The sequence below is a fragment of the Achroia grisella genome, unplaced genomic scaffold, assembly GCF_030625045.1.
Source record: "Achroia grisella isolate CSIRO2021 unplaced genomic scaffold, CSIRO_AGI_Agris_v1 utg1576, whole genome shotgun sequence".
Lineage (NCBI taxonomy): Eukaryota > Metazoa > Arthropoda > Insecta > Lepidoptera > Pyralidae > Achroia > Achroia grisella.
The window spans coordinates 1665388-1678558 of record NW_026712658.1 but is presented as its reverse complement, the minus strand read 5'-3'; the positions used below and the strand labels follow the sequence as shown (position 1 = coordinate 1678558).

The 13171-nt window shown below is 31.4% G+C and overlaps 1 protein-coding gene across 1 annotated transcript; it reads right to left on the bottom strand.

The window, feature by feature from the left end:
- Positions 1–1199: 1199 nt before the first annotated feature.
- Positions 1200–12310, bottom strand: LOC131841248 (uncharacterized). The gene is made up of 8 exons (XM_059189526.1): positions 12199–12310; positions 8769–8983; positions 6677–8122; positions 4126–6599; positions 3694–3831; positions 3318–3458; positions 2448–2584; positions 1200–1739 (listed from the first exon to the last, which is right to left on the bottom strand). Exons 2-8 carry the CDS (start codon positions 8979–8981, stop codon positions 1573–1575), a joined length of 4716 nt encoding a protein of 1571 aa, XP_059045509.1. The 5' UTR covers positions 8982–8983; positions 12199–12310; the 3' UTR covers positions 1200–1572.
- Positions 12311–13171: the final 861 nt, after the last annotated feature.

Genomic DNA, 13171 nt, shown 5'->3' with positions numbered 1-13171 from the left:
ATTAAGTAGTTACCTAAGAGATAAATTGCGTGAACCGCATTGTTCTTTATACACACGTTTCATTATAAAATAATTGATCAGTTCTGCTGTAGACTGAAACAAAAAAATATCTTTGGGCACCCTTGGGCTAATAAAAGAAGTTAGTTACATATGACTTCTATGGTTCTATTTAAAACGTAGTGATAATTTGCCGAGTGGTTCTATTTTCGAATTATATATTTGTATTATTAATAGAATTGACCTGCAATTGAATATTTTAGACCACCTTATTAGTTAATATAAAATGTACTTTACAAATCGATATCTTATATAATACCAATAGACTATAAACATTAGTGTTGCCACAATTATGAAACTGAAAATATTAAAATAAAAACTTAAACAAAACGAGAGAATCATTTATACTTTTACTTATAAACTGAACTATTTACAGTAACGTATAGCTACATAAAACTATGAAAATAATAATTGGTAACATAATAGCATTTATTGACTCGATACATTCTGTATTATTTCATAAATTTTGTAGCTGATTTTATTTATAATATTTTAAAAGTAAAACTGTTGTAAAAAGTAACTAAAACTGCATTAAAAGGTATGTAATTAGGATGTGACAACGTCCTGGAATTTATTATTTTCTTTTCTTGGGACATGGGTATGCTTTTGGTAAAATAAGAGACACTTAAAAAAGAATAGTAGACGCTACCTATTAATTTGATACTTCATATTTTTTTTATTATTTAATCTGGATTATTTAAAGACACTACTAAAACCAAGGTTAACCGTAGTCAAAGAAGTACATGGTCATAAAAACAATATCGATCGAAGTCCTAACAACTATAAAACTAACGTAATAGAGCAAACATACTTCAGATAAAAAATAATATATATTAGTCACAATTCATGTTATACAATACTTACGATTTTTTTATTAATTTCGTAATTTAAAAGCACGAATCCTGCTTATGCTTTATGAGTATAAAAAAATTATAAACTAAATTCAATAACAAAGTCAGCACCAATACTAAATTATTCAGTGTTCATTTAGTTCACCGACTAATTATCAGTTTTTCACAGAACATTTCTTATTCACTGCTGCAAAATAATCTGTTTCTTTGACCGCAAATTCTACCCGTTTCTATTTATAATGGAATCATTATTTTTGTAAACATGCCTGCAACTTACACAAACAACAAGTATGCTTTTTGAAGTTGTCCTTTTATTATCAACCAAAACCGGCAAGTCATAAAAGGCAGAGTTAATAAAAATTATACATAATAACTATGTACGCCACTAATAATACACAACTATAACTACTATTTACAGTGAGGTAAAGAACTAAACTAAGGAACGAAAGTATACTAAAATTAAACAATAGGAATAGGTACAGTGTGAGCAAATTCTTTCGAATCAATTGTCTTTTTCCCCATTGCACAACGCACTTGTCAACTGACACGTGTAAAGTAAGGGTCATTGCACTCACCCCACGTAGGCGGCCATTTGCACGAGTTTGAGTATCGTCAAAATGGCCGGCGTTAATTTATTTAAAATATGGCTAGTGTGGAGCAATCGTCAAGGCTTGGGCTCGTCGTCGTTGCGTTTCTTCTCGTTTTTCCTTTGATTTAATGTCTTCTTCATTTCTAACAGCATCTCCTCAAAGGACTGGTCGTTATTACGACGTGCCGGTACAGATGCCTGCCCGTGGAATGCGCTCTCCGTGTATTTGGCTTCTAAGCCGTCTGAAGAAATTACAAAAATGCCCACATTAGTAATTTAATATCATATATATTTCTAATTAACAGAATAAATTAACACAATATATTTATTCTGTGTGAAACTGAACCATTTTACAAAGTTTGTACAAGTCAATCAAAAAAGTTAAAATAATTACAAAATTGGGACATATATTTGTTTTTAATCTAATATACAAATTTCTTATAAGACTGAGATAAATTCGAAATCTAGATTATATTTCTATTTTAATAGAACCTACAAATTACATGATTTGGCACTAGATCGAGGGTGATCTCACTTTAAATGGCGCCGATATTTAAATTAAGGATGTGGTATTTTGTATGTAATTGGAATGGCAAACAAGATTACAGGCCACCTGATGGTAAGTGGTAACCATCATCTATACACAAGAACAGTGGATTACGTTATCACATTATGCTCGTGACACCGCTAATGCGTTGCTATTCTGGAGGACTAAGATAATATGTCTCTTATGCAAATTCACTGCCTATTCTCGCTATAATCGAATTTCAGCTTACAAATCATGCTGCGCCTGAAACAGAGACTGAGACGCAGGTGACTTTTTATTCTACGTTAATATGTACTCATCTTGTCCATATTAATAATTATGTGTTCTTTACTTAAATTTAGAATTGGAACAAAAGGCTAGTCTATGACTCTATGGTCAATATACAGTGAGTCAGGTGACTGACCTAGGTCAGCATAAGTGTGTCGACAGAAAGCGCGGCGGCCGCCGAAACCGACGTCATAGTTCGGGAAGCTGGCTGCTGCTTCTACCGCTGCCCAAGCGTCTCTCGGCCGAGAATACGTCACGAACCCGTACCGAGTCCTGTACGCACCATCCCAACATAATCTTTACATCTTTATATATATAATATATATAATATATATATATATATATATAATAAAAAAAACAAAGTCGCTCCCGCTGTCTGTACGCTTAGATTCTTTAAACTACGCAATTTTATGCAGTCCTCAGCTGGACCACACTCTTTCTTGCCCACAACCAATAAGAGCAGGCAACTAGCTGTTTTATAGTTCGACCATCACATGGTCAAAGCTTTTATCCCCATGCAACATCAATATTTTGTACTATTGATAATTGTATACATTTTAAAATATTTTTTATGGAATGGAATGGACGGAATGGCAAACAAGCTGGTGGCCTAATGGTAGGTAGTAGCCGTCGCCTATATACATGAATAGTTCTGTGACATCTCGTACTATTCGATGCCCGTAATACAACTACGCATGAGTTGTAAATTACGAAAATGCGTTAAATCTGCGTAATTAGATCATCATTATTGTCATCATCACAACCTATTATGTAGCTAGAGAAGTAAATGGCAAGGCAACACGGACTAAATAAAGTGTAATACATCTTTAATAATAAGAGAGAGCGTCATGGCCTAGAGGTCTACTACCCCAACTGACACTTTGAAAGTCGTGAGTTCAAATCTAGCCGGCAAAAGAAACAATTTTGTGCGCTTAAAACAAATTTGTTTCTGCTTGACTCTCTGATGAAGGAAACACCTTTCACAAGATTGACAGTTATTACTCACCCATCTTCCTTGCTGTGCAGGCGCACCTCCATTACTTTCCCAAACTTTGAGAACAACCCTCTAAGTGTCATCTTATTGATGTCCTTTTCCAACTTGCCCACGAACACTATTCGTCTCTCTTCCACTGGTGTGGCGCTTTCTCTATAATGACATATAAATTAATTAATATCAGTTAATTTTGTAATGTTACTTATCCCAGTAAAAAGGGATTATTTAATGTTACAATTTTCTAGCAAAATCTAAGTGAACATAACTTTTTTCAGCATTGGAGACCATATTTTTTTATATGAATGACTACCGTTATTTCTACATGACATCACCGGCTGTATTTAATGTACTTGGCTCTTGGATACTTGAATAATAGAATGAATTTAACCTGTCCTCAGAGCTGAAACTCCTATAATCCTTCTTCTGGAACAGTCCGTCTCGTTTGTAAGGACTGCACGAAGATCGATTGGACTTGCGAGAATTATCGGAAGTAGATGAAGATGAAGATGAAGACGAGGATGATGAACTGAAACGTAAATATATTTTAATGCCACTAGCAATAAGTGTAAATGCTAAAGATGAAATTATTAATAAGATATACAATCTAATATAAACAATTAAAGGGTTCCACAATTTCCCCATAGCTGTATACACACTACATATCAGAAATCAGAATCATGAGATTTCATGTTATTATCTCTGAGTACAAAGTCAAAACCATTGTGATATTAAGAATAAATATGTATAATAATATCTTTTTATAAATTTTACTTATGTAAATAGAGCAAAACACTCAGACATGCATAAGTAAAACACTTACCTAGTAGATAAATCAGAGCTTTCTGATACTGTTGGTTTTCTTAAAGGAGGAGTTACAGATTTTTTGACCTCATTAGATTTCTTATCAACATCATTAGTGACAAAAACAGGATTTAGTTTAGGTTTTTTTGATTGTGGACTTCTAGATAGAGTAGGTTCGTCGCGTTTAGGGGGCGAACGTGATGGTCTTTTACGGTCTTTTCGTTTGGAAGGCGTTCTGCGACGGTATGATGACCGAGAACGACGTCTCCTCTTATATGGAGAATCTGAATGTCTATACCGTCGGTATCTACCACGTGAGCGTGATCGATTTCTGCTATGAGATCTTCGTCTTCTGCGACCGCGAGATACCGATCGTGATCTACGTCTGTATTTTGAATCATAGTGATCCTTCGATCTTGATCTCCTCTCTTTTGAATGTGAACCCTTGTCTATTCTCACTTCTGACTTTTTTATAGCAATTTTGGTCTCAACTTTTGGTTCTTGTTGATGTTTTGGGCTTGTCGGTTTGAACTCTTCACTTCGATCCGGGCTACCCTCGCTCGACATTGACATATCACTATCAGTTCTCTTTCTAGTATTGTGTCTATCTTTAGATATAGACATGTTAGTTGTCATGGTAGGTAATTCAGGGAAATCTCCTACTGTATCTGTTTGCACTATAATATTTTTAGCGGCAGGTTTATTTCTGTTCTTCTCCAGATGTAATATAACTTTATCCTCACCATGATCGGCTTTAGCATCGTAATCACAAACTATAACCGTTTTAATGTATGAGTAATCAAATTTGGATTTCCTTTCCGTGGGTGAACATGACTTAGAGCGTTTGGTTTCTTTTTCTTCTGGGGCCTTTTTCATAACCACATCTTGAATGCTAGCAAATAATGAATTACTAGATATTTTAGTATCAACATGTTTTCCGACACTTTTCAATGTTGCTGTTATATCTTTATATCTTTCTTTGTCAATTTTGGTATCAGTATGTTTCCTGATATTATCTGGGCTCCTTCTGTTTCTTTTTACTGTATCAAATACATTTTGTTTTAGGATATGATCACTTTTTTTTATTTTAAAATTAATTAACGACTTTGTATCAGAGGGTGGCGATTCAGATTTTCTGCTCACATTTTCATAACTTCTATCAATTTTTTGGAATACATTTTCATCAGTGTTTGTGCCAACACTAACCATAATGATTTCATCATAATCAGAAAGCATTTGTGGCTTCTCGGGAACAATTGGTATTGGCAATTTTTCAGCTGCATTCATACCTACAATTTTCATCATCTCAGCATCACTTATTAATGGTTGAAGTTCTAAATTTTGCACCTTGGGAATTTTACTCATTACTATATCTTCATCTCTTTTCCTCATAGCTTCAGCTTTCTGTTTCTTTGTGTTCATAAGAATCTTTCTAGAAGCTTCTCTAATAGGATCAAAAACATCTTTGGGTGCAATTTCTTTTGGTTGCATTGCTTTATTTAGTAATGATGTTTGATTTAAAACTGTTTTACTTTTATCCAATATCAAATTGGGCATATCCGGGAATATAGCTTCTGGGCTCACTGTTGCTGAACTATTATTTGAGGTAACTCTCCTCATTTTATATTCTTGAAGATTCAGTTTCTTTTTCTTCACAGGCTGGTCCACGTCCTTTTTTATTGATACCTCAGATATCCTCTGCAGTTCTTCTTCAAACAATCTCTTCTCGCCCTTCAGTTGCATTGACTGCGGGATCTGTACATCTTGTTTATTACTAAATAGAGCTGTGTAAAAATTCTCTTCTTTATCTTTTGGACGGGCTTCTTCTTTAATAATTATATTACTAGGTATTGTTTTATTTTTATTAGAATCTAATTCTTTTATATCCTTTGCAGACTTATTTACAATACAGTTTAAAGTTTTATCACTCACATTACTAGATTTAGGTTTATCAGTATAATCTTTCTGAGAGTCTTTATCATCACAGTTAAGAATAACTTCAGATTTATTTTTAATAGTTAACTTAATACTACCATTAGAATTTTGACTAAAAGAATTATCACTTGCTTTACAAGCACTTTTGTTCATCACAGAATTGTTACTTTTAATACAACCATCATTACCGACATTATGGGTTGGTGATAGATTTTTACGATTAATTGTCAATATTACTGGTTTAACACATTGTTTACCACTAGATTTCTTTTTAGTGTCACTATCGTCACTTTTTAATGTTTTCTTAGTTTTCGAATTATTATTACACTTTTCACTTTCGTCATCACTACTTAGGTGATAGACAATTTTTTTATTTTTGCAAGACCTATGCCTAGAATTTAATATTCTGCTGTTACTAGACAACACTTCAGGTTTAAGTAGACTTTGTCCTCCCTTCACATTGGGCATACTGTGTCGTTTTTTCGACGAGCAGTAGTCGTGGTCTGATCGCACAGGGCTCGGCGATTTACTGCCACTTGAATTTATTGCCGACGGCATCTGTAATAATGTCTTTAAATTGAATGTGTTCTTTTTCTGTAACTTTAAAATATACTAAAATAAAACCAGTTACTTACCAATATTCGCCGCATCTTAGCTTTGTTCAATTGAACTCCCGCATCCTGTAGCCGCATACCATTTGTCAAACTGCTTTTGTTTAAAGTTTTTATTCTCTGCTCTTCTAATTTTGATGTTGACTTCTTTTTCGTATTTAATTGTTCAGTAGCCTCGAACTGTTCCAATAAGGAGTTCAAATTATTTGCCTCTAAAACTGGTATAACAGCATCATTGTAGGATTCAACATCTACAAAATCGTCCAATTCAGTCTTTGCATCATTTATATCCTTTTTAGTCATAGACTTTTCTATACAAAAATCCAGAACCGCTGGTTTAGTAATTGGGGAAAGAAATAGTACCTCTATACTATTTCTATTTGGAATTTCAGGTAAGCCCTGTATTGAAGATTCTATTGGATGTTCTATCTCCATATCCTGATGACTAAAGTCATCTTCATTTTTTACAGCAGTAGTAAATTCTGTTTTATTAGTAATAAGAAAACTATTGACATCCTCATCAGTAAGTGTACATGGAATTTCATCCAATTTAGTTCCACTATTATCACTTTTATCTTTTTCATTGTCAAAAGACAAATCAGATAGATCTAAGTTTAAATCTTCGAAGCTCAAACTCGTTTTTGCTTCATCAGCATCAATACAAATATTCATAGGAGAATGTGGAACAGAGCATGACCTTTGAGCATTTTTAAATTTAGAGCATGGTATGTCTTCTAATAGATATCTCTTTATATCCTCTATATTGGGAAGAACATCTAAATCTGACTCATTAATTGTGCTATCAGTATTGGGATCTGGTTCATTGTTATCCTGTTGATTTTCTTGTTTTGTGTCAGTCACAAAAAACTCGTCAACATTCGGTACCTGTTTTTCTATGTGAAACTTTGTAGATGTTTCTATATGTTCAGGTATATTATGTTTAATGAAGAAATCATCCACATTTGTTGTAGATTCGGGGCCAGCGTTCTTTATAAAATATTCATCTACATCTTTAACAATAGGTTCATCTTTAATATCCAATAAGTTTTTAGTACTAATGAAATATTCATCTACATTGGAGACGACTGGTGCATCTAAACTTATATTTAAGACATCATGAGTTGTGTCTGGAGTGCTGTCTTCTTGATGAGCATAACCATTATGATCATTAATTTTATTACTGTCTGTAGTACAGCTTTCTTCATCTGTATTATCAACACCCTGATACGAAATATCTTCTTCATCCGATGAAGCTTCTAGATCTAGATTAGGATCTACAGCATATACTTGAATGATATCATAATCATCTCCCTCTACGAGTGAGGAGACCTCAATATTATCCCCCTCAGATGCATTTATGTGATACTCTGAAGCATGATGGCTATAAGGTACTTCAGATATTTCAATATTTTCACCAACTTCATCTTCTTCATCAGAACTGGTATCATGACTTGACTTTGTTGTATTTACCTGAAACTAAAAAATACTTATTTTATCAACAAACAAGGACAGAAATATTTTGTACTTGGGACCCTTCAAATAAGATTCTATTATTCCTATGTTAACTATTACTATATACAAGCACCACAATAAAGAATTTTATATTGATTTAATGTTTATTTTTACACTAATATTTTATAAAAAATGTATATGTAATACTTTCTTTGTTGTAGGAGTGAGTAAGGCGCGTCCGTTGACCGTTCATCAGTGCGAGACGCTGCAACGGATGCGCCGATGTCACCCAAAAACTTCCAGATGAAATAAAAGAAAGATGAATAGAACTATCTGTTCCTCTTTCTTTTAAAGTAAGTTTAATAAATTCCCATATATGGTAGTAAAATATTAGCACTAATACTCCCTGTGCACAGGCTCTAGACCAGTGCTTTTTATTTTTTTCACATGTCCATATAAGTAATATATGACTATATATAATACTCTTATGGACACATTACCATCTTATCTCTGAACCACTGATAACAAAATAAATGACACTAAGACATTATGATTGTCATTAAGGTCCCTGAAAATTATGTTTTACTTCCGAGGGTTTGGGAAAACTCCCTTAATCAACTCTTGGGATATGCGAGAGATAATAGAGACAGAAAAACACACTTACTTCTTGATTATTATTCACACACCAATCCTGAGCCCCATTAGAATCATCTTCAGACTGTTCTCTAAATTCAGATTGCTGGATTTGGGTATATTCTGGACTATTTTGATTGCAACTGCCTTCTGATGAGATTGAGTTGCTAGTGGAGCGCAATATCTTATGTCCAATTGTGCGATAAGAAGTCTGATGATACATATTTAGTATGTGTGAATCCATATCTGTAATGAAGTAAAAATAATTAACATAAATTATGATTTTATTAACAGATAGGGAAAACTGTTAAACAATAGATTAATTCCATTAATTCAAATTTAACTATTAATAAGGAATAAGTAAAATAAATAACGAAAGTATTACTTGTAAGGATTATTTGTATAGTTCTATGTAATATTATACAAATAATATAGCCAGTACCAAGATCAGCCAGTATATTCTGAATATAATTATATATTTTTTACTTTTGAATTATATGCAATTTCTGCCATATTTTGTGGTGAATGAAAGAAGTAACCAATATATATATAGATTATTTAGTCTATATTGTTTTTTAAAATAACAGTACAAAAATGGATTGGATTCAATTCAACATTGATATTAATCTCCAGAGGACACTTGCTGTTTTGATTCTACTATTTCTACCTGTATATATGACTAATGATAAGAACTTGAGTAAAATAAATAATTTTTATTTTTATTAAGAAAACTTTTTAAATTATATTTAAAATTTTTTATTTTTTAAATTTTATTGTCTAAAACTTTTTAAATTATATTTAAAAAGTTTTAGACAATAAACAAATACAAGACAATTAGGAATATTTAGGTACATGATGGAAAGTTTCTCTATTTTAACCAAAAGTACCTTATAGGCAGACAGTACAGAGTGCCAAATGGTGGTTTCAATTCACACACATAAATAATTTACATATATGTAACAATGTTGTAACCTCTTACAATGCCTCACATAAGTGTTATTATAATTAAAACAAAATAGTCAAATATAGTAAAAACTTAAATACATGTAAGGATCAGTATCATGAATTGTTTTTTATTCCTATAATAAAATTTTTAACTTTCATCCAATATTTACAGTTTACATTGTTCCCTGATATATGGTACCTACTTGGTATCACTGGTAACTAACATACATGTGTCTACATACTTTAAAGTGGAAACCTGTATATTAAGTACCAGTTCCTTCCTATAGTGTATATTATATACATACTCTCCTACTAGTGACCCTCAAAAAAGCCTCATTATAATGAAACAGCATCTTTTAATTCCCATTGCCAAAGTATTGAAAATACTTTTCCCAGTCTTAATTAGGTACCCCTAAATAAAATGGGACAGTTACGAAACCAATAAGTTTCAGTGTTTAACAGAAAATTAAATACAGTTGTAAAATGATAAAAAACTATTTTTAATTAATTTAATAATTGATCTTTAATTAAAATTATTATTAAAACATTAATTTTTTTAAACCATATCTGATATAAAAACTGGCAACATATATATGATAAGAAACATTTGACATTTTACAAATATTAAAACCAACTGATGAAATGTCTTAATGACATCAAAAAAATATGCATAACATTTACAAAAAAAAATAGAAATTTAGTAATTTACCTATTAATTGAGAAAAGACATTAAGTACCCCCAGACTAAAGATCACTATTACCCAACAACAACAACATAAGGTATTAGTGTTATTATTATTTACAAGTGATAAGGTAGTAATAAAATTATCTTAAATTAGGTATAATTCAATTATGAACAGAATGATATTAAATTTCCACTCATAATAGTAATGGAAAAGGTCAATCTATAGAAAACAAGTACTTTACTATACTTTTACTCAACATCTAAAAACTTCGGAATGTTTTCTAATATTAATACTGAGATACTTGTTTGTTTACCTGAACTTATATAATTGTTATATAATTAACAAATATCTGTAATACATTAATTATATAAAGAGTTATATAAAAGCTTAATTACATTAATAGGAGTGTTTACATAATTCATTAGATACTAATCTTAACAATGTTAAAGTTTACTAAAGAGACTTATCTACAACACACTTATTTTATGTCATTAATTGACATCAAACATAACAAATATTGTTGTGATTGTCATTGTACAAAGATGGTTTCTTACTTTTTTAAGGCATTAATGCTAGAATTCGAGAAATTTAAAAATTGTAATAAATCTTAAAAGAATACTGTGTGTTGTCACAGTTAAAATATTTATTTGACATTGTATTTCTTGTAAAATGAAATGTTCATATTGAGTGCTTCGGCAAGTATAAATTTCTAATAGCCAATAAAACTAAAATAGTTCCCGTTATGAACTGTGGCAACTTGTTGTGTCATATTAATATTGTAAATTCATAGTAATTTGTTTAAATTTTATTGGACTAATTAATTTTGGTATACTTATTACTAAGATTATATCCTAGATAAAACACAAAAGATACTGTGTATGTGATCTGACATAGGCAGTATGCAGATGTGTACAGATGATTTATTATATAAAATTGTAAGGTTTATAAAATATTTATTTCAATTACCAAAAAACATTATCATCAAGAATTATAATAAAAATATATTTGTGTAGACTTTGAATAATTGCTTGGGAAAAGCAAATATATTTGTTATAACAATGACAGTGAGTATGGAATTTATACCTACTGAAATTTTAAAGAAATAATGAAGATAAAATTTTAAATATGATATATAATATTTATTCAAATGGTATTAGAAACACATTCTATTTGATATCATATGAAATATTCTAACAACAGATAAATCATCATATTGACAATAACAGATTCCATTTCAGAGCTGTTTTATCAGAAAATTGTTACGAACTCCGTACCTCTGTTACCACCTTAGATAAGGACCAAAATACCTTCTTGACATGTTCTTGAACTGTCAAAATGGTGTGAAAACAATACGTAAATCACGTGATTCGACACAAATTACACCAAAAAAGTGACCGACATCTCGTTGGACTAACAATCGGACAAGAGTTCAATACAAATAACGGTTTTTCAATTACTTCACTACTGTTACGAAAAAAGTGCAACAAATAATGTGCACTTTTAGGTTATGTTTGGTGGTCACACATTTACACCGCAAAATTAATGTTTTAGCACTAATACTTCATAACTAAGCTAAAATCTTTGTTGTAAACAATATTTTTTTGTTAATAATAGTTATTTCAATTACACACGATGAAAACAAACAATATTTTACGATATTGCCCGCGCCACCTAACCTTGGTAGGTAGCAAAAAAATATTTTTCTAGTTCAAGGTCTTATCAAAAAACTGAATAGTCACATGAAGGCGTTACACAAACAAAACTGAAATATCATTACGACCCGCACAGGAATCTATTTTAAGACAAACAACAGACGAAAAAAGCACTAACCTTTACAACCTCAAGTGACGGCTTTATCCATGTAATATTTATTGTGTTACACTTATAGTTGTTTTACAATTAACACTGCACGATACACTCAGAATTACTAGTTTTCTTTTCACTTTTAACACAACACAACTGGATAAAATTGTTTTTCCCCTAGAAAAATATTACCACGAAACATCACATGTTACGAACTTCACGATAGCAAATTCTGATTTTCGACATTTGTTACCAATGTTACCATAGTACAAAAACTGAAACGTCAATGTCAGTCCTATCTGTGCAGAGAACTAAAGATATTTACACATCATAGAAATATACTCATGCTATACGAACACAGGAAATGGTTCAATGCTTATTATATTTCACTTTATTCTTGCAAATTAAATCTTAAATTTATTTCATGATTATAGTTTACAAGTAATATTTGTACCAGTTATTGTCAGCTCTAATTTTATGTTACATATGTGACTGAAACCTTTCGTTCGAATGACGAAACGGCTCCTTTCCCCACCACAATTTACTTATCACTAGACTATTGTTTTGAGAATTATTACCTATCTACGCTACCTGTAAAATAACAATGGACGAAATAGATTTCACACTTCAACGTATTTATAAAAAAAAGTTTTGTTTTATTTTGATACTTTGTTTCTTGAGAGTGAGTACACTAACATGCTTTTTAAGGAAGAGTCGAAATAAGTATTAAAATTTACTTTTTGTAGTTAAGTACTAATTCATTGTTATTCGTATTAATTACTTTAACAATTCTGAACTAAAACCGGTAACAATAGTACTGATGATTCTATTTCATTACAAATTCGGTTATTGATAACGTGACCAGACGTCCCGTTTTAAACGGGACTGTCCCTGTTTATAGCAACAAGTCCCGGTGTCCCCGAAATTAACTTATTTTTGGAAACTCGTTGAAAATATGTTTAGTCGAGCGGGCCGGTTGTGATGTAGATTATTGTTGATA